The 22,483-nt window shown below is 38.9% G+C and overlaps 2 protein-coding genes across 4 annotated transcripts in view; one reads left to right on the forward strand and one right to left on the reverse strand.

Annotated features, from left to right (window-relative positions):
• LOC128511281 (E3 ubiquitin-protein ligase RNF123) overlaps positions 1 to 22,483 on the forward strand; it is a 151,891-nt gene that overhangs the window by 89,265 nt on the left and 40,143 nt on the right. The gene's annotated exons all lie outside the window — the stretch shown is intronic.
• amigo3 (adhesion molecule with Ig-like domain 3) lies at positions 2,040 to 13,872 on the reverse strand. Of its 2 annotated transcripts, XM_053484061.1 has the most exons (3): positions 13,135 to 13,872; positions 11,485 to 12,922; positions 2,040 to 2,552 (listed from the first exon to the last, which is right to left on the reverse strand). In XM_053484061.1, exons 2-3 carry the CDS (start codon positions 12,799 to 12,801, stop codon positions 2,475 to 2,477), a joined length of 1,395 nt encoding a protein of 464 aa, XP_053340036.1. In that variant the 5' UTR covers positions 12,802 to 12,922; positions 13,135 to 13,872; the 3' UTR covers positions 2,040 to 2,474. The 2 variants fall into 2 exon arrangements, with proteins under 2 accessions (XP_053340036.1, XP_053340035.1); XM_053484060.1 differs by lacking the exon at positions 2,040 to 2,552 and having other exon boundaries at positions 10,538 to 12,922.

Consider the following 22,483-nt stretch of genomic DNA (forward strand, 5'->3'; position numbering starts at 1 on the left):
GCGCTCTGACCCCAGCTTCCTAACTGGAATATGCGTACAAATAATTTCAATGTGCTGTAAGGTACATGTGACAAATAATTTAATCATAATGTTGTGCTTGGTAAGAATAATAATAAATAATAATAATAAAAAAAAATAATACTATCATATTATATAGTATATATAAGTATATCTAAGGTGGCATGGTGGTGTGGAGGTTAGTACTGTTGCCTTGAACCTCCAGGGTCAAGGGCTCAATTTCTGTGCATGGAGATTGCATGTTCTTCCCGTGCTTGGTGGGTTTCCTTCAGGTATTTTAGTTTCCTCCCACAATCCAATAAAATGCAGATTAGGCTAAATTGAATTCCCAAATTACCCTTTAGGCTTTTTTCAAGGTTTATGGGGATTGGCTTGGAAATACCACCTACTGGACTGGAGTGTGGAGCACAGGGATGGGCAGGAAAAGCCTGTGCTGACCATTTTGTACAGCATGTAATATTTAAACGATCAATAAACAAGTCAAACTTAATTTTTTGAATTTCGAATAATTGAAAATCTGTAAGAATGCTAATTGAGACAAATTTAATAATAAAAATATGCTATTACATAAAATAGAAAATCGCATGAATCGCATTGAATCGACAGTCTATCTATAATTTACAGTTCTAGTACTAGGCACAGTCTAAATTAAATATGAAGGCCAACCATACCTAAACACGGAAGTGGATGACTGTTTAAAACGCAACATCCTTTCTTTTGCCTGATCTCATTCTTTGAACTGCAAAGCCATAGCTTATAGAGGATAAAAGCAGCCATGAGGATTGTTCCTGACATATTCTCTGCAATATGAATAATATTTTAGGCATAGCATGACGGGTGACTTCCTTCTACTTGTTTTCTTCTTTGTGCTTATTTTTTTGGATCGCAAATCGACTAGGTGGCAACTGCCACCTGCTGTTTTAAAGAAAGCAAATATGTGAGTGTACTCGAGTACGGAACATAATTACTAATGTAAAAGGCAGCCAGAATGGAAACAATCATACCCAGAGAGACAGCAGTCGTGCCTAGCGTGAAAGCAGCCTTACAATATTGAATGAGTATATAATTATTAACCTGTAAAAAAAAAAAAAAAAAAACTATTGAATTGAATTTCAGCTTTAAGCTGTCGTGTCCTGTCTTCAGAACACACATAACATATATTTCATGAATCTTGACTTCAAGGGACTGGCGTGATTTTGTGTCATGCTATTGTTGTTGGTCTTTCGCCTGCTTCCGTCAAGAGGTCGCCATAGTGGACCATCTGATCCATGCACAAGCTTGGCACAGGTTTTACGCCAGATCCCCTCCCTGACACAACCCTCCTATTTTATTTGGACTTGGGACTGGCACGGCATCTGGTGGCTGGGGTTTGGGCATTGGCTGGGAATTGAACCCAGGGCTTTCGCATGGCAGGCCAAACACCTACCACTGAGCCACCAATGTCTTTAATTTTGTGTAATGCTACATGCGTTTATAAAAATTTTACTTCTTCATATAAGATTCTGATTTGTGTAGTAAAACTAATACTTCTATATTCCTTGTGATACTGTTCTTCACATAAGTCTAGGTTTCTTTGTTAGATTTTAGATCTAAGACCTTCTCCCTTTCATTTCACTAAAATCATTTCATATTTTATAATCTTTTTTTTTTTTAAGTGACTCTGTGGTGAGTTGTTTGTTTTTGCATTTATGTGGCTGCTCTGTTGATCGATAAGCAGTAAACTGTATTATTAATGTTCACCGCAGTGGACGCCCTTTCTCTCGCAGATTGAGCCGCACTGTTGTGGAATACATCACCTTTGATTTGTGCTGCGATTAAACCGCTTCACTGGCTTTGGCAACCATTGAAGCGAGCCATATGCGATGGAAAATGCTTCCTATTGTGCTTGTCTTGCATCTGTTTTCTTTGGTCATTATCTCCTCATTTCTGTTTTCTCTGAAAATGCATTTCATGAAATCAGTGGAGTTTAGCTTTTAGATGAATTTATTAGCGCTTTGATATTTCTTTTCCCTTGAAAAACATAATTCCTCACACATCAGTAGTTACTCACACTACATAATTTTGACACATGCTATGCTATTGTTCAGACTTTATTATCGTCCATGCCTTATTCTCAACATCATTCAGATTCAGATCCACGCACATTCATGGCGCAACAGCTAAACTACGTTATTTCATTCCATATTTGCTTTAAGTTATAGTGGAAAAAAGAGAGATCTTTAGAGAACTGTGACAGCTTCAACCATACTGTAGATGTTCAGTATCACTGGTTACTCCATGGCATTTTCATCATGGCTTCTGCCGCTGAATACAGCGTGGGCAGAATCCCTTCCATCTGTTGTGTCTGAAACTGTGTCCTGTAAATTCATTGTTTGTTCGGAGAGGAATTATCAGGGCTAAGCAGACATTTCTTGAATTTTCCTGCAACGCAGTAGCGTAAGCACTCCTCTTTGACGTTACTGTGGAGTTGAAAGAGTGATCCATATGTCAGGAGCGAGAGAGTGTTTGCCAGCCGAGCGAGAGAATTGACACACCTGGAGAGGAGAAAGATAAAGAAAAACACAGCAGAAAAAAGAACAGTCATGTTGTGAATATCTAAAAAACGCATAAGTTCTTTTTTAAGTAATTCAATTAAATATTGATTTTAAAATTATTTAATTCTGAATCTTCCAGTTCACATTCATGTTGCTAAACATCTGAGCAGTTCTGTGACTTGCTAAGAGTGACAGCTTTGCTCTTTACATGTTAGCGTTAATGAAATGGCTGTCCTTTTAGGTGATAAGGAAGTGTTATGGTCACCATGACTCGATAAACCACTTCATTCAGTCGTTTCCAGTATGCCTGAGCGATTCTGGCTAGTAGTTTAAGCGCCAGTAGAAGACCTTATTCGGGAACTGTATAAGTTTTCTTCGGCCTATTGACATTTACATGTCTTACGCGAACAAGCAATACTGTTTTGAAAAGCCATTTGATGTCTTTGATGAATTCATTCGGGTTAGAGATTACAACTTAACTGTTTGCATGGACAAAAATCAGTTATGTTGTGAGTTTATATGCTTAAAGCATTTAATCCAAATAAAGCACAAACAAATGGTTCTTCCAAGCCTGAGAGGTGTCATGGGGGGGGGAAAAAAAAACGGTGCCCCCCCCCCATGACACCTCTCGGTATCCACATGGTTCTGCCCGCTGTAAAGTGTTTAATTTGCCAGGAATATAACGGAAGATGCGGTTCAGATGGGCTTTTCATCTTTTCCGATACACTTCGCGTTTTGCGTTATGATTGGTTAAAAGAATTCAGCTTCATTTGTGATTGGTTAAATGCTTTACTGCATGTGAAATGTCAGCCACTTCCTCAGTCAAAGACCCAGTGGATACAAGTAAACACAGATAAGCGAGAGTTGTTTGTTTTTATGGAGTTAACCAATCAGGAAAGAAGCAAAATTTCCTACGTTAGTGTTACCCCAAAGTGGGGCAAACATGTGCAGAAAGAATATATGATAAAAGAGATTATTAATATGTTTAAAGAGGCAAAATTTCTGGTTTATAAGTGTTCACAAGGCTAATATTTATCTATAGAGCTGATAATTGCACCACACATCTCATTCTGCTTTTAATACCCGGAGAAAACCTACCAAACACGGGGATAATATGCAACCTCCATGCACACAGCCCTGATGTGGCAGTTAAACCCTGACCCTCATGGCGCAAGGGCACAGTGTTATCCACTACGCTATTGTGCCGCAATTTGTCATTCATTAGTTTTGTTTTTTCATTCATTTATACTAAGTAACTCCTGGTTAAGTTAAAAGAGGGGGCACTAACTTTTACACATGATTGTAGAGTGATTAGTGGAATATCTAGAACCAGCTTTCTCAGCAGGTATGGGTTCAGTACTCACCTGTGTATTGTGTGTGAAAATCTTTGTGTTAAAAAAAAAAGAAGCTCTGAGCACATCCATACGTAATGTTCATATATACTGTACATATATGTTAAAATAATAAACATTGATCGAAAATGATGGAAAAGATGCACTATAGGGACACTGCATGGCCTTATATTATATTAAATATAAGCATGTAATCGTCACACCCATATGTTCCTGTTGCAGATTTAGTCCTCCATAAATCTCAGGCTGTTAATACCCTCCATGGTATTTTGGAGCGTGGCTATGGAACTTTACTCATCCAGCCAAACGATAATCATGGGGTAATCAGGGGTCACAGGGCGAGGAAGTTCATTCCACAGGTATTCAGTTTGATTAAGGTCAAAACATTTTGCATGCTACCTCGATTCTTTCACACCAAACTTTATACACCATATCTTCATGGATCTTGCATTGTGCACATCATGCTGGAACAGGTTTGTGCTCATCTCTTTGCCTTATTTAGAATTTGAAATTCGTAATACTACAGCATAAGGCGTTCTAAGCACTTTTGTTTAGGCACCACTTTAGGGACCTACAGTAATAATAATTTCAGACCTCTGTTTGAACCCGAAATCAGAGCTTTTATGTTAAGTATTCCTCAGATATTTGTGTTTGAGAAACAGACCAGGGCTGTTTAGCTGGTCCTATTCATCCAACTGTTCTGAATGGATATCAATGGAGCCCATTATCAGCGTGGGTTAAAGATAGAAGGCGATATTGTGTCGTGTTGACACTCTCTGACGAAATGCTATCGCTTTATTGACCTTGTGACTATTGTTTGGTGTATGCTCTCATGTTCCGAGCTGGTCTTTCTAAATTAAATATTGTCAAGCCTTCACTCGTCACCTGCTGATTTCACCCTCCAGATTAAAAGAGTTTAAATGCGACGCCTCCTCCTCTACCAGTTAGCTGAGGCTGGTGTATGTAGCTGTATCCAGGAGGACTGGCTTCATTTAGAGCTACATACTCATTCTTTTTAATCTAGGTTTCTGTTAAACATAATATATTAAACTCCCAGTCTGTGATAGTTTCATTAACAATAACTGCTTTATTACTAGATGCGACAGATCTAGTATTTAACAGTCCTAGCTTCAGATCAGAGGTTGCCGGCTGTGTATTCAGTGTGTTTTGAATTTTAAAATTTGAAATTTTGAAATGACTAAAACAGACTTTCTGAGTCTTTCTATATTTTTTACCTAACTCGGGGAACAGACACAGTCTTAATATGATGAACCCTGAGTGACGACTCTATGCAGCTAGCAGACGGTTGGTTTAGCCTGTCTGTCTGCTCCCTGGCCTGGGCTCTGGATTGTCACCGATTAATTAGGCCTCTTCTGAGACTATGTGCTATACTACAAGAAATGAGAGCAGCACCTTCCCAAGTGGGATGGACACCATCCCGCCCTAACAGGCCAGCTTTGCCCTGAAAGGTCTTCCAATTATTTATAAAGCCCACATTATTTTCGGAGCACCACCTGGACATCCAGCGGTTCAGCGTCCATAACCTGCTGTAAGTTATGTCGCCATGTCGCATCGGGATGGGACCAGAGCATATTACCTCTTCGGACATCGCCTTCGCTTATTTAAACATCTTTGTAAAGTTATTCTTACTAACCTCTGACTGACGAAGGCGTATATCATTAGCTCCAGCATGTACCACTATCTTAGAGAACCTATGGTTTCTTAAAGCCCTAAGATCACCTGCTATGTTCAGTACTCTGGCCCCCGGGATACACCTAACCACTGCCGCTGGCGCCCCTAAAGGTCTAGCTAATTTCACATGTCTCATTATAGAGTCTCCTATAACCAGAGCTCTTTCAGGTTTCTCAGTGGGTGCATCACTGAGAAGAGCAAACCTGTTGGACACATGAAGCGCAGAGAAGGTGTGCTCCGGTGGGCTAGCCTTAGCATTAGCTTTGGCTGAACGAGTATGTCGCCAAGTCGTCACCCACTCGCCCCGCTGTGAGGGCTCTAATGCCGGAGTCGGGGGGTGGCTATCTCCGTCTGTGGCACCCAGACTTTCTGCTACGGGAATAACACTGCTCTCGCGTTCTCTAACCCTCTCTAAAGTCTGGATGCGCTCCTCTAACCCTAATAACTTCTCCATCTAAATCTTCTAACATCTAAATATTTTGTCACTGCAGAGATATTCTCCAAAGCAGAGCTTATAAGGTAATGGCCTTGGAGCTTGAGATAAACTAGATTGCATGGCTTTTTTTTTTTTTTTTTTGGTCTGTTTTGAACAACACTAAACAACTCTGCAGAAACCATGTGACTGGAAAAGACCCCAGATGGATCCTCAGTAGCGACATGATTTAGTCTTGGCTCTGACTTCTTATTAGTGCTGTCAGATAATTTACTTAAGCCAACTCTGGTCTTAAGGTCCATGTCAGAGAGCGCACACACACACACACACGCACACGCACACACACACACACACACACATGCACAAACAAATTAAGGGGAAAATCCTTCAAGGGGTCATAGTGATGTATTATGCTCAGCAGCACATACAGTACAAAGGAGCAGCAAATGCCTCGGCTTAGTGATGTATTAGCAAGAACTGGAACTTACCATCTCCATTTGGAAGGATGTAGTCCAGGAATAGCAGCCTTTTGCGAGTCGGTATAATGGATTCGGTTTGGAGTATAATGCTTCTGTATAAATGATGAATATAAAGCATGACTGATAAACCATGTTTAGCTGAAAACTAAAATAATGTTTGTTTAGTTTTTTTCGGCACAAGTAAAAACTCAGTTTTTTTGTCTGTTTTTATAATTCCGGTTGGTTTACCTATACATATTTTTTTTTCCAGCACAGTACATTGATATCGGTTATCCTCTTCATTCTGATGAGAAGTAAATTTTAAAGGGGTTTGATAAATTCTTAATATAGGCAGCCCTCAGGCTTTCACTGAAAAACCATTCATTATACAGAGTATCCTCTATGGATACACTCACTTTTTCTTTTTTTACCTAGGTATTGCCCTGAGTAGGACACACACAGCAGATCATAGATGCGCTCAAAACTGATTTCGCATCACTTTAAAACAAACAAACAAAAAAACCCATCAGATTAATGTTAACAACTGCTTTATGTGCATTAGGCTTCACATCCAAATTCAATGAGCATCAACTCTAAAGGAAAATGCAGAGGCTGGATTTGTGGATGGGTTACCTTGTGTGAAATTTGCACTCTAACAAGTCCAGCCATTATTCATAGGGGTCGCTGACTGTTTTGAATTTGCTGCCTGTGTGTAGCACACGTTATACCAAATGTAAATACTCTCGAGTAATGATTTCCTTAACTACACTTCTAAACTAGTAATACATCGAAGGAATACCATACAGTGCATATAGACGTACTGTAGATGTAGTACATTTATAAAACAAACAAAAAAACAAGACAGAAAATGAGTAACGATGCAGGCTTGATTGAAGTGCTTCGAGTAATGTTCACATCAAACATCAGAATGGAGAAAAAAAAAAGTGTAATCTCTGTGACTACCACAGCATGTCTGTTAGTACCAGATGGTCGGGTTTGAGTATTTTAGATACTGCTTATCTCATGAGAATTTCACACGTTTTCCAGCCACAAAACTGCCATTTACCCAGTGCGTATGAGTTTTTTTTCCCTACAGATTGTTCTTGTTTTGTGTGAAATTCCCAGGAGATTATTAGTTTTTTAAATACTTGAATCCGTCAGCCCTCCGACAGCCACGTCACCATCAAAGTCACTGAGATCACACAGGATTTCTGATTTTTAAGTCATATAAAAAATATTTTATAGTCTTTACCTCTAGCTTGTTAAGATTTCTGATGTGAATCAGAAATAGCATTTTTAAATAATATTCCGAAATGTTAAACTGTACGTAGATTTAGATTTTGTTTTGCATAATATTTCTTTGTTAGCTTGTTTAAACTTCTCCACCACAAGAAGGCATATTGATATATTGGGCATTATATTATAAGTAACCTTGTTTTTGAATTCATTTAAATTAACTTATGTGGTTTTTTTTTCTTCATTCAAATATAATTATATTTTTTTTGGTCAAACAACTTGGCTTCATTTATTTGTTGGAATGATGCAGTTTCAACTGTTCTTTGACCATTAATAATTAATAATTAATCAATTATCAATTAACCCTATCTATTTAGAAGAACATGCACAATTTGCAATCCTAGATAAAGATCTTTAATGCTAATGCTAGCAAGTGAGCTAACATGCTAATCTGACCGGGTTTCCAACATGATGTAGAATCATGATCATATGTCTATATTTTTTCCTGTGAAATTTAGCCAGATGACTAACAGGAGCTAGCATGGCATTATTTCAAAAGATTAAAGTTCATTATTTTATGTTTATATATATATATATATATTCATAAAAGTTGTGAATCTTCACTGATAGTGCGGACTAGATGCTTGAAGCCTATAAACACAAACACGCTCAAAAAGCTGTTTGTCTTTGTCATGCAGAACAAAGTCTGATCACAGACCCTTCATCCGTTCGTTCTTGTTGAAACATTGTTCGTTTTCTTACGTGATGCTGGTGGAAATTTTGACGTCCATGTTCACTGCAAAATCATGTTGATTTTTTAATCAAGGTAACAATTAAGATTTGAAGATTTTCTGTTTGTTCCTATAATGATATTTATAACACAACAAACATATTTATGTTTTGCTTTCCTCCCCCATCTGTTAGAGTTTCCAGTTTTAATTTGTTAATTAAGTTGACATCATTTGTGTCTTTTGCCTTCTTCTACAACTTTAACTTCCCATTACATGCTAAGAGCTAGCCAATAAACACAAGCAAATCAATTACACATTGGCCCGTTTACTTCACAGTCACAGACTGTTAAGCAAATCTAATTGGATTTCTCCAGTAGAGTGTCTCAACAGTAGAAAGCTTACTGAAATGTTAGAAGATGGAAAACTCAACCGCTTTTACAACACTAAGCGAGACGGATTCACATTTCAGCTGCTTTTTTTCCCTTTCATCTTATTTCTACTGGATCCTGTTACTTAGATTTCTTTTTTCTTCATAGAGAATAAAAGGAAAAGCCCATCTCTTTCTCTTTCTTACTTGCTTATTTAAAAAAAAAAAAAGTTATGTTATAAATAAAATTAAAGCTATATGTGACAATAAAATCTTGACTGGAGGTTTTGCTCTACTGGTTTTAAAAGCGCTGTTAATCAGAGACCCAGACAACAGTTCCATCGTTTCATCTGTCTTTCTATCTATCTAAACGAGTGTATACATGGAGTTGCATAGTATATCGTTTTGAACACTGTTTGACCCGAGTACTAATTTGAGTAGATGTTTGATCATGTTTATTTGCTCTTGGGGTGAAAGAAAGGCCGACATGTACTGTGTGTGTGTCTGTGTGTGTGAGCGTGTGTATTCCTTTCCTCCTGGTCTTGAAAATCACCCTCTTTCCAGACACACACAGATGGCAGAGTCCCTCATAGGCACAGACGTTATGCAAATGAATCAGGGCTTATCATGTTCAGCTGGCAGGCCTGGCTTCCTTGGGCTGTTATGGCTGCCATGGCTAATTGGATGAGATTGGACCTTTTTAAACTCAGGACTGTACACACATACACACACACACTTTTGCGACCTTCTATTGACATAATTATTAATACATCTAATTAATGTTATGCCCACATCTAAGTACATCAGTAAACAAAAAGGATTCCTATCAGCTTTTACCGTCGCTTTTTTTTTTTTTTTTTCTTGTTGGGACCTGAAGGTCAAACTGTCACATTCCTATTCCTGTTATCCCCATCTAGACATAAAACACTCACCCATATAGACACAAACGTGCCTTTTTCTTGATGCTAATTGCACCACATCCATCCACCCTTTTCATGTAAGTAACTAAACCATCCCTCAAAAGAATAAAGTTAAAATTTCTCTCACTCTCTCTCCTGAGCCCTTTAAAATTTAATTCTATAACAATTTTAAGCTGTATGAATTAATTAGACCAGCTGCACACTGATCACGAACATGAGGTTTAAGCCCTCATCTGCCTCAAGAGCTGCATCCAATCCTCGTATCTGATGTACACCTTACACGATATGAACACGGACACTTTAACTTCATACCAAAGTGATCCCAAGAAACATCACATAGAAAGGGAGTAAGGCAAAGATGACGATGGTGGTCTTGTTAATAATGATGTTGATGATGGGTGTCATGCATTTAGTGCAGTTTAATTCAAAAACAGATGAAGAGGAGGATTTGGTATGCAGTTATTCAGGAGGGGGAGGGCTTCGGCACTAGGGTAATGTTCCGTAGTAAACAGATTTTAGTAGATATGTTACAACCATAGACTAATCCAATTTAATATTGTTTTAATTTTCTATTTACAGAGCACTTTGGCCAGACTGCATTAACTTTGTAGTTTAGTGTGCATGTGGTTCAACTGTAATGTAATTTTTCCTAAAAAAAAAAAAAAACAGCTTTTTTTTTGCACTGTGAACAAAAAGATAAAAAAAAAAATAAAATACACATATCTTCTTTCCCCATAATTTAAACCAGTTTAATCAAACTTTGTGATGTGGTGTAACCATCTCTTGTTTCTTTGAAGCATTCATATGCTTGCGTACAGTGGTGTTGCAGTCATTAGAAAAAACAGTGAAACAGCCGACATGTAAATATTCAGTTTATCCATAATCCTAATCTTTATCAATAATGAAGGAAGGCATTTACCTCTGGAGTCGAAGCACAATGGTTTATTAAGATAAAGAAGGCATTTGTTTAAGGGTGGGGGAAGTGGGGGATGTGGAAGGGTGGTGGAAACAGATCGACCCAAAACATTTACAATATGTAAATGATTCCCTTCAGCCTTTTTCACACTCGCACGAAATGCCTAATGCCTATAAGGTAGAAGTAGAAAATGAGATATAGATCAAATTAGTTTTTAACATTTTAGACTTCTTGTTAAAAAATTAATGACTACCACATTCCATCCTCTATAATACTTGTGCTATTTCTGTAGAGTAATGGGTTACAGTACAAAGCAGAGGCATAGAAGCTCCTAACAAGGCATCTACTGTACAGCTGTCATTCTTTCAAGGCGGTCAAGCAGGGTTAAAGGGCATCCAAAGCATCATGCATACCTTTCCCTGTAGCACATTTCCATCTAAATATTCAGGGCAGTGTTTGGCTACATCTGTTTTCTTACCTGTCCTATGCCATTTTTACTTTCAACTCTTTGCTTTCCTGGTTTTGCTATGTTCCCTGTCTTGCTGTTTGGCTTGTCAAGCCCACTCCCTGCTCTGTCCTGAGAGGCAGCAGAAGTTGCAGACTGCCACATTGAAAGACCCACTATTTTAGTGGAATGAAGGATTGGGGATGAGGGCAACCTCATGCTATGCCACTATAGTGGTGTCTGAAAAGACAGAGTTGAAAGAGTCAGGATTGTTTCGTAGTACTTGCACTTTCGGATTCTCGGAGATCAGTGCCTCTTTGGGCCTCCCATTTTGTATCTCCTTGATGGGCTCCAGAAAGACCACATGCTTGTTGTTACTGACCTTGCGGCCGGGACCCTCCGTGGTGGCTGGTGGTGTAGGCGTCAAAATCGAAGATTGGGCACTGCATTCATTTGCAGGACTGGGTGTTGCAGGTAGTGGCTGCTTGCGGCACCAGCAACGGCAGGGTGTCAGATAAAGGTAAATAAGAACCAGAACCAGACTAACCACACATCCCAACAGAGTAGTAAAGCCGGTGTTGAATGGCTCTGGCTCATGGGAACTCATCCTCACTGTGATGTTTACCTCCCATGTCTCGTTCCGTAAATGTTGGCGGTCCAATGCCATGCACCAGTACACACCGGAGTCCTCCACTCGTGCTGCAGTAATTTCCAGACTGCCATTTGCATACATTCGCATCCCATCATTGTCATCCGGTGGGGCAATGTATTTCTTATGAGGGGATACCCAGTGGAAGGTGAGATGCTGCCCCGTCAGTGAAGTCTTACAATCCAGCAACACTGATTTTCCGGCCTCTACTTTCAAATTGCTCTCCGTTTCTGCTAACTGGTTCTGTTCCTTAACAGTGCAGTTTTCAAAGAAGCGAGTGTGTTCAAGAAACTGCACCAAGGCACGAGGTTCCCCATATACTAAGCATGTATGCTCCACTTGGTAATCCTTAACTGAGGTAAAGTTTTTTTGCTCCCATTGCTTAAACATGCTATACATTGCACACTCGCAGATCAGACTGTTGTTGTGCAAGAACAAACCACCTTGAACTGAAGCTGGCAGAGCTGAAATGTCCTCAACAGGTAGCTTGGGCATACGATTGGAACTTAGGTCCACTGTAACAAGAAAAGGATGGCTGTGCTCCTGAATGGAAAAGAATGGAAAGTCGGTCAGACGATTATGGCTGAGGTAGACCTTGTGCAGGTTGCTCAGGCTGATCAATGCTTTGCTTTCCACTCTAACAATATGATTATTGAAGAGAAGCAATTCCTCTATTCCCACAAGCTCTTGAAAGTAATGATTATCCACTTTGCTCAGCTGATTTGAGGAAAGGTCAAGGTGGCGCAGACCGCTCATGTTTTGAAAGGTTCCAGGGAAGAGGTTGCTCAGGTGGTTGTGCGCCAGCCGCAAGGTTACGAGATGGGGAAGTCCAGCGAAGCTACCTTCCTCTAGCTTGGTCAGATGGTTATGGTTGAAATCCAAGGTGGCGGCCGTTACCGGCAAGTCTTTTGGTATCCACTTCAGTTCTAGATTGCTGCAGCTTAGGATGTCTGATACTTTAAGGCAGCCGACAGGTAGGCTAGCTCTGGCCAAGTGCAACAGGAGCGAGCTAAGCATCAGATTGGCGGCCACACCCTGAGCACACAACATTGTGGCGTCAGGATGCTGCTGGAGTTTGGTTGAGCAGCCAGAGTGCTACAGGGGTAGATGCCCACACATTAAGAACACAGTGGTTTGGGCAGGATTTGCAAAATGGGATCTGAAGCACACTCTATATATAAAAAAGAGAAAAAGAATTGTAAGCAAACAACTTTCAAATATAAGGTCAACTTACACTAAATATCCGAATAGAAAAGACTTATCAAGATGTTATGCTTGCTATTATTACTGGCCAGTTTCTGGTGACAACCACATTATTTAACAGATAATGATGAGTAGATTGTAACTTAATTTAAGTAGTCATTTGAAAAATATTTCACCTACCAAATATCAGAGTTTACTCCAGACATCCCAGTGTCATAGCTCTCATCACCATCGCAGGGACATTTACAAGTTCAGGAGCCAATGGACTGTTGCAACTTCTGCCCCATGCCCCAAACCGATATAACCAATTCTGTACTCATTAATCTTAAAAGTTTGTGTTGTCTTCTAGTCGTCGCTTTTGAATTATGGCCTTAAAAGACGATTTGGTTGGCTGCTGCAGACTTGGATAAGATCTTCAAGGACGTCAGCATTCTGTCCAGCTCGGTTAAAATAAGTGTGTGCTGAGTGTTGCACTGATGGCAGCTCAGAGATGCAATCTGTTTGCTTAATAAAAATAATTTTTGAGTCATTACTTACAAGCTGTAACATGTAATTTCTGAAGAAATCAGCACTCTCTTTTCAGTTCTGAAATAAATAAACAAAACCCCCTAAAATTATTTTCCTCAGTTGCGAAGCAATACAACTTATCGGTGCACGCTTTCACTCCTTTGTTTCCACATTGTCTTACATCCACGTGGCATCAAGAGAAACTGTTGTTTATGAGATGAGTTATCCACCCTTTTTGCTCTTCCGGTGCTTCATTAATTTTTAGAAACTGAACATATCCATCTCTTTTGTTGAGTCCCAGGCTTTGCCTTTGTCTCTTCGTTTGTTTTGCGGCGCTGTCCTATTTTTTTTTTTTTTTCTTGATCTCTCCCACTCTCAGGCTGTCTCATAGAGAGCCTGGGTGTACTCTACACTGTTTCCCTCTCCCTCTATCTTGCTGCCTCTCTCTCTCTCTCTCTCTCTCTCTCTCTCTCTCTCTCCGTCTCCACTCTTACAGTTGCACAGTCCTGGAGGAGGAGCATCTAGGGGTTTCTTCCCAGCACTGATTGGCCGGCGCTAGGAACTATGAAACATAAGGACTGCTCAATGTTTTTTTTTTTTCCTCCTTGTATTCTTCCTGTTATGTATTTCTTTTTTTTTTTATGTTGAATTTTTTTTCCGGCAGGGTATTTCTTTCTGGCTGTTGCGCTAGGACTGTTGGAGTCAGATTTAATTAACAGGAATAATGATATTAATGTCAAGTAAGGTAATAATTTTCATCAATGCACTTCTGCTAGTAATTAAAGTTTGAGTTGCAGATTTTAATAATGGATATATAATATTTTAATATATTATTATATAAGGAAATTATTATAAGCCATCGGCGTAAAGACATGATTTAATTATGCATGCAGAATTTAAATCAGGTTATTAAATTTGTTTAAAATTAAAAGATTTAGATAATATTTTCCTTAAAAAAAATTAAAGAGTGAAAGAAAAATTAAAGAGTGAAAGACCAGGAAACTAGTTAGGTGTAGATTCCATACGAGTTTTGTTTTCATGCCTTTAAATTGAATTTTAAAAATGTAGGTTTCTTCAGTGCTTACAGTATACCTGTAGTCATTCACACATCATATTTGTATTCACACTGAGGAAGTCATAAATCGTTGTTTTAAAATCGCCCCATCTTTTCATTTTCTGAGATGTTTCGTGAATGCTTAAACCCTTTTTATCTGTCCGTATCAGTTGATCAGGACCCTTTCTTTGCCTTTTAGTCATAATTGCACCAACCGTGACTGCTGTCATAGTTCATTACACTCTGTGTACCCACAGCTTTAGTACACTCCCACGCACAGAAACAAGGTCCTGCTGACTTTTTCACCATAACAGCTTCTCTGCTGGAACTTATTTGAAAAGTTATGCGCAGCTATAATTCAAAGAACGAAGCCAGTTTTTGCAGGTTAACTCGTGAGAAGATCATCAGTCAGCTTGTTTAACCAAGAAATTTTTTGTTTACAGATTACAGCCATGATTGTGTTATGTAATGACTGAGCATTGTTCTTGGAAATGTCTGGATCATGAAATCATTTAAGGTAGACCGTTGTCTTGTTTTTCTCTCATAGGTTACATTCATTCACATGCTGTATCTCCAGCTTGGTCGTTATTTGCTGAATAATACAGTCTCAGTTAGAAGGTGTGAAGGTCAGGATGGAGGTTAATAGCCTGACGGCTCCCTTTGTGCAAACAAAATAGCTCTGACTTGTCGAGGCTTGAATTCCACAAAACCCCTGAAGGTGTACTGTGGTATCTGGCAGCAAAATATTAGCAGCAGATCCTCTAAACCCTGTAAGTTGTGAGGTTGAGCTTCCATGGATCCTGTTTGTCCAACACATGAAAGATGCTTGATCCTATTGCGATCTGGGGAAATTTGATGTCAGCATGTTGAACTCTTTCTCAGGTTACTCAAACCATTCCTCAACATTTTGTGCAGGGTGCACTAAACCTTTCTGCTGAAAGAGTCCACTGCCTTTAGGCTATAATGTTGCCATAAAAGGGTGTTCTTCATCAATGTTTTTATAGGTCGTATGTGTCAATAATATCCACATTAATGCCAGGAACCAGGGTTGCCCAGAGCATCACACTGCTTCTGCAAGTTTGCCTTATTTTTCCCAGGTAATCGACATACACACTGGCTATCCAAATGATATCAAAGGAAATGTGATCCATGATACCAGACCACCTTTTTTAATTGTTGCATCGTCCTGTTATAATGTTTTCATGTTCTATGATTGAAAGGTGCAAACGGGTCTCTTTTGTGAGATCATACCAGATGGGCTGATTTTCATTCCTATGTGCATTAGGGACGCCTGGATGCACATTGTTGGCAGTTCTCTTTCCTTGGACAACTTTTGATAGTTACCAACCACTGCATACCGGGAACATCCCACAAGAACTGCAGTGTTTGGGATTCTCTGACCCAGTTGTCTAGGCATTACATTTTGGTCCTTAAACAAAAAAGCAAAAATCAACCAAAAGGAATTGCATAAAAGTATGGTGATGAAAATGACTCAAAGATTTTTTATTCGTCTAAAATACAGTCACAAACAAATAGATACTACATTTGTGAGTGTGCATGGAAATTACTGAGATCAACTTGCCATAAATAATTAAAGAATTATACAAATAAGTAGTTCAAAGCGTAATTAAATTTCTAAACTGTAACCACCATTAACATTTTGGTTTTTTCATGTTCCAGTGCTTGAAATAACAACACAATGTTAAAAATTTGTGGTTCTTTTTGGGTCTCACATGTGAGTTTATGAGATGTCATTTCAAAAATTGTTCCCTTAACCTTTAAACATAGCATGTTTTATTTACAGTACCTCTTGCAGCTGAGCTGAATCGAGGCTGAATCACTGTCCTCTCTCCACTTTTAAAGGGTGAAGTCGAAAAACCCAAAGAAAGAAATTCACGAAATCTTAACAAGTCTTTAAACTGATTTTAATTTCTGAAGCGGTGAGATTTATATTAAACATTATGCAAAATATTGGAACTTTTTTTGATCGATTCAATTATTTGAATTGTTAAGTCAGTTTTTGATTTAGAATCAATTCACAGTTTTAAAATAATTGACATATCCTTTTATAATTAATTGGAGCTTTACTAGAACACACAGTCCGCTTCTGCAAATACTCATGTGTTCGGTTGGCACAGTACAGATACCCTTGTACCCTACGTGACATTTAAACATCAACAGCAGTAGTTACACAACATTTCATATCGTTTATTAGATACTTTTGTTACTTTGTAACACAAATCAGACAGTTCATGCTATTGAATGCAATAGGACAAAATCACAACGCTCAAAAATCGAATTGAATTGCGTCTACTTACATTTCACAGCTCTAATGTATATTTCTTTCCTGTTTAATTTTGCCTGCTGATTTTAAAATATAATGCAAATAAGCCATATGAAGCTATAGGTTGATTCTTCTGTGTTAAATGGAAACGCTGCTTCATAGTCAAATGAACGTTTACCATCCTCACAATGCACACATTTTCCGATTTGTGATTCTTTAGAAACATCAAATTAAAGAACAGAAAATTTACTGCAATCTTTTCTTTCCAGAAAGAGCTTTTTAAAAAAAAGGAAAACTCTTCAGCCGTACATTGACTCACTCGACAGACAAAAAGATTCCTGAGGGGTCTCTCAGTCGCTGTTGTCGCGCATTAAACTCACAATGGTAATTATTCTGACTGCCTTTCGCTCACAAATCAATCTCTCTTTGTTGCACTCTGAGGAATCTTTAGAAAAATTAAGGCTTTAGCGCTAAGCTGACATGAGTTTCACAAAAAGCCAGAAGAGAGGGTCAACGTCTTGTGGTGGAGAACATGCCTCGGTCGATCGACCCGTACAACCTGTTCTTTCAACTAAACTGAAATGCGTCATGTGTGGAATTTAAAATGACCCCCCCTCCATTCTTTCCTTATAATTTGCAGCAACTATAGTAGACACGAGAATAAGAGGTACTTTTAAAAGACCACGTCAAAGAGTCTCGTTCGTTTTTTTTTTTGTCTTTTTGACTTAAGACATAGAAAAGATCAGAAGGATGAGATTTCTCTTCACTTAGTTTTAAGGTTGATAAAGGCTTGAGCTGTTTAGTCAATATGTCTATTGCGATTTGTTTATATACATATATATTTTTTTCTCCCCTCATGTAGTATGAGGAATGTTTCTTTGTCCGTTAAGCCATGCTTTGAATCATTTAAGCATAAAAACCATCAAGTTAAGCCATGAACCAGTGAGAAACAGGTGCTGATAATGACGGATGATCAGGCTGGTGATTAGTCTACTAGTGATGCTGAATGCTGAGTGGTTGGAACAGAAGAGAGGGGAAATAAGGTTGCTGCTGAGGTTGTTACATGAACAGTCAATTTTTAAAGGCATTTTTCTTTAGGAACTTTGTCGGCTGTCATAGTCAAACATTTCTTTCATTTAATCTACATCATTTAACTTAATTTAATGTGAAGACATAAGGGGTGGCTTAAGACATTTGCACGGATATAGGATATTTTCATGGATATAAAGACTTTTTTAAATATAATGCAGTACAAACAAACACACACAAACTATGACTCTGGCTACAAACTAAAGACAGCAGCTCTTTTCATACAGAAATTGTGCTATAAAGGTGATAATTAGACCTCTCAATACTGCGGGTGAATACAGTTTCACAGAGATGCAATACTGGGAACTGAAGTCTGGAACACCATCACAAAAACAGGGACAAATACCGGAAACGCCATGTGTATAATCTGTTTAAAAGTAAATTTGTTATGCAACATTTATTCATCGTCCTGACGACTTTCTTATGGTTAAAAGTTTTACCAGTTTAAAAAAAAAAACATGCTACATATCTTCTTCAAGAAAACTTCACCATATCAAATCCATGAAGTCTTAATCCAAATATACAAGTGTGTGCGCAAGTTCTTATCATATAGAGATCAAACATTACAATAAGCATATTCATAAAAACCTGGCATCCAGAAATACTGTATAGAAAATTCAACACGTTCTGACCAATCAGAATTAAGACCGTAACAGTTCTCTGGTGTGTTTACGCATTATTCTCACGTCTGTGTGCTCTCTGGGATTAACCTTTAGTTTACTATCATAGTCCAGTCTTCCGGTTCTCCTAATTAGTGGAATGGAATGTTATCTCTGTAGTCCTGTTAATAGAACCACGTTTAAAGTGTCTCCCTTGTGAGTTGCAAGGTGTGAACACGTGTGTTGTAAGGGGACGTGTGTGTTCGTGTAGCATGTGGAAGCAGAGCCCACTGTATGTTTTCCTCACAGTTGGATCTTAACATGAAGCTTTTTGTGTGTGTGTGGGGGTTACAGACTCTATTTATCCACACACCAAACCACCTTTTTTAAATGCCCCCATTTTGGAAACACCTGGTAGTTTCTTGGCATCACACTTTTTATGGACATTTTGGAGATTTGAATGTTAATGAATGTAGAATGTGACGTGTTTTTTTTTTTTTTTTGTGTGTGTGTGTGTGTGTGTGTGTGTGAGAGATAGAGTATTTTAATGCCGGAACTAAAAGAAGAGTGGGTGGGAAATGGTTTACACTGACAGCTGTAAAAGTAAGAGGTTGTGTGTGTGTGTGTGTGTGTGTGTGTGTGTGTGTGTGCACACAAATTTCAAGTAATGCGTTTTGAAAAAAGCCTCCCAGCTATATTCTGCCTCTTCCAGTCGATCAGCAGGAGGGCAGCCAGGTGTGTGTGTGTGTGTGTGTGTGTGTGTGTGTGTGTGTGTGTTGTAGTCAGTGGTGCCATGTTGTCATGTAATTATCTGCTTCCGTTGTTTATCTGGGTCACCTGTCCAGTGGGGCTGCAATTCGGCGCGCCACTGTTTGCGCTTCAGTGCGAGTGTTTAAGAGTGTTTGTATAGTGTGAAAGTAGTATTGATTCATCTTGTGATTGTTGTTTCCTACAGTATGATTGATTAATTAAAATGTGTTATACACCTTTATGACTCCCAGCTTTTCAATAATGCACACACTACCATGTCACAGCTGCCCATATACTGTACTGTAGTGGTAAAGCTATTGAGTTTTTGCCCATTCTGTCATAAGAACCCTCGGCACTCATGTCAGGTGAGAAGGCCAGCGTTCTCTCTAATCACATGTCTTCATTGATCGTGCTTTGTAAATAGGAGCATTGTCATCCTGGATGTGTTTGTTTAAGCTTCTTAGCTTTCTTGGAATTGTATCACTGCATTATTCAAAGACATCCTAGACAATTGTGTGCTTCCAACTTTGTGCCAACACTTCGGATAGGGACCACATACTGTGTAATTAACAGGAGGCCACACACTTTTAGCCGTAGATTAGACCTTCAAAGTGACCTATCGTATGATTGCCACATGAAATGGTCATTAAGGGGGCCAATGAGTGCATTAAGAACACAATAGGTTCCCCAATATATGGATGTTAATGTACACGGAGCTTAAGATTAAGATTCAGTTATGTATTACATGTACCTTACAGCACAGTAAAATAATTTTTTTGCATATCTCAGTTAGTGCTGGTGTCAGAGCACCAGGTCAGCCAGGATATAGGACCCCTGGGGCAGATAGGATAAGGGCCTTACTGAAGGGTGCAACAGGTGCAACTCGGAGGTGCTGGGGGCTTGAACCCCCACCCTTCCGATCAGTAATCCGAGCCTTTATTGTAGTCAGTGATGCCTTGTTGTCATGTAATTATCTGCTTCTGTTGTTTATCTGGGTCACCAGTCCAGTGGTGCTCTCATTTAGCGTGCCACTGTTTGTGTTGCCTGTGTGAAGGATCTCTTAAATCCCTGGATGGATTAGTCGCTAGGGTCCATTAATTCATCCTTTGATTGTCGTTTTCTACATTTGGTTAATCAAAATACTGTATACACTTTTATCACAGGTTTTCATTGACCAAAACTGGATCTCTAGGAGTGCAATAGGTTCCACTAATATTCCACTAATAATGGTAATAATAGCCCATAATGCCCATAACTACATAATGTAAACACCTCATACTGAACAGTCTAGCCAGGCACTCTTAACACTCTGGCTGAGTGTTGAGTTCAAAATGAGGCCCCAGATTAAGTTGGAAATGGATAAAAGGAAGAACTATTGCTTGACGCATCCTAGGTACGCCTACCAGCCGGCCCCGAATCGAAGGAGAGGGACATGCAGGCATGATGTGTTTACTTATCATCAGCAAAGAGAGCATATTTAAGCTTTTGGCCATGTATCCTGTGTCACGTATGTCTCGTAGATCAAAAGAACAAATGTCATTAACATGTACTGTAAGTCATCGGTACCCAGAAGACAGACAGACAGACAGACAGACAGACAGACGGACAATAGGAAACACATTAGCATTCTCCGGTTAGACAAAAAAGTCCCAGTGGACCCAAGCTATTTGTATGCATATTCATGTGGACACAGGCTATGGGAAGTATTTCCATATGAGGAATGACGGAGTGTAATGAGGGCATTGTTTTGTGGATATACTGTAGAGACATGGGAAAGTTCACACAATTTCAGAAAGCCGTAGTAAAGCATCTAATAACTAACAATTAAACCATTAAGCTGGAATCTCTCATCAGAATGATTTCAATCTAATTGAACCAATATTGTCCATGTTAACATAGCTACCATAAACATGTACTGTGCTGCGTTTTAAATGATTAAATATATTCTCAAGGCCAAAGGTAAAACAGACCCGTGTGCCATACTTTAGATTACTCGGTTACTTGGTGGTTTCCTGGACTTTGATTGTCTCTTCATCACCGGCACTGTGCTGGGGAAAAAAGGATATGATCGTTAGTTAGTAAGGCTATTAGTTAGTCGAATTAGCAAACAGATTGTGTTTTAGAAAATAAGACACTCGGGTAAGTAATAAAAATGCTTTTGATTATCACACATCAGTACATGAAAACCAGTCATAAATTGGGTGTTGAAAAAGTGTATGCAAAAGACTGAGAAGGGAAATTAGCTGTAAACTGTCTGGAGCATAGAATTTTGTGGGATAATCACTGGCTTTCCTTTCTCACTCTGTTTGTCCTTGGTCTCAGATAACTTTGTGTTAATGTCAGAAGAAGAAGCGAAAAAGCTTTGATGTGTTGTCTTGAGACAAAGCACTGAGGCTTGGGACTTTTTTTTTTCCCCCTGTCTTTGAAGCCTTGTTATGTTTACGCTGTGTGTGTGTGTGTGCGTGTGTGTGTGCGTGTATGTGTGTGTATTAGTAGTGGCCGAGAGCGCAACAAGGAACAACAACGAAGGGGCTATTCTTAGACCCATGTTTGTTTTTCCCTGACTGTTGTGTCTGTGTGCTGTCAGCACAAGTGTGCTGCTGGTGTTGACCTTCATCACATGTACGCTCGTCTATGACAGGTCCAGTGTTTGTCTTTCAATCTCTCCTTTCCGTCCCCCCTTCCCGACCACTCTCTCTCTCTCTCTCTCTCTCTCTCTCTCTCTCTCCATCTCTGCCTATCTCTCCCTTATTTGTTCTCTCTGTCCTGTGCGTAAGGACTGACTATTGTTTAAATGGACAACACATCTTTTTGCTTTATGTAGCTGTCTACTAAATGTCCCTGGAGAAAGTCATATCTGGTTTAGCTGCTTTCTATGCCTGTCAAACAGATTGTGTACTTACAGTTACAAGTAAAAGTTTGTACACCCTTAGGGTTAGGAGTCCAACGGATCGGTTTGGTCACTGGTTAGATCGTTTTTTTCTTCTTTTTTTTTTTCGAATTAGCAAAAATCTTACGAATATGATTTATTTTCCATGTATGACTTATAGAATTTAAAGAACATAAAGCATATGATGTGGACATAGGATATTTTTTTAATTTATGTTGTTCAGATGAGAAAGGAATGAAGTAATGATGATGATGATAATAATAATAATAATAATAATAATAATAAGTTCTAAATTTTAAAAAAAGTAGACTAAATTTACCTTAATAATGTGCATAAATAATTTAGCTGTTTAGTAG

The sequence above is a fragment of the Clarias gariepinus genome, chromosome 23, assembly GCF_024256425.1.
Source record: "Clarias gariepinus isolate MV-2021 ecotype Netherlands chromosome 23, CGAR_prim_01v2, whole genome shotgun sequence".
Classification (NCBI taxonomy): domain Eukaryota; kingdom Metazoa; phylum Chordata; class Actinopteri; order Siluriformes; family Clariidae; genus Clarias; species Clarias gariepinus.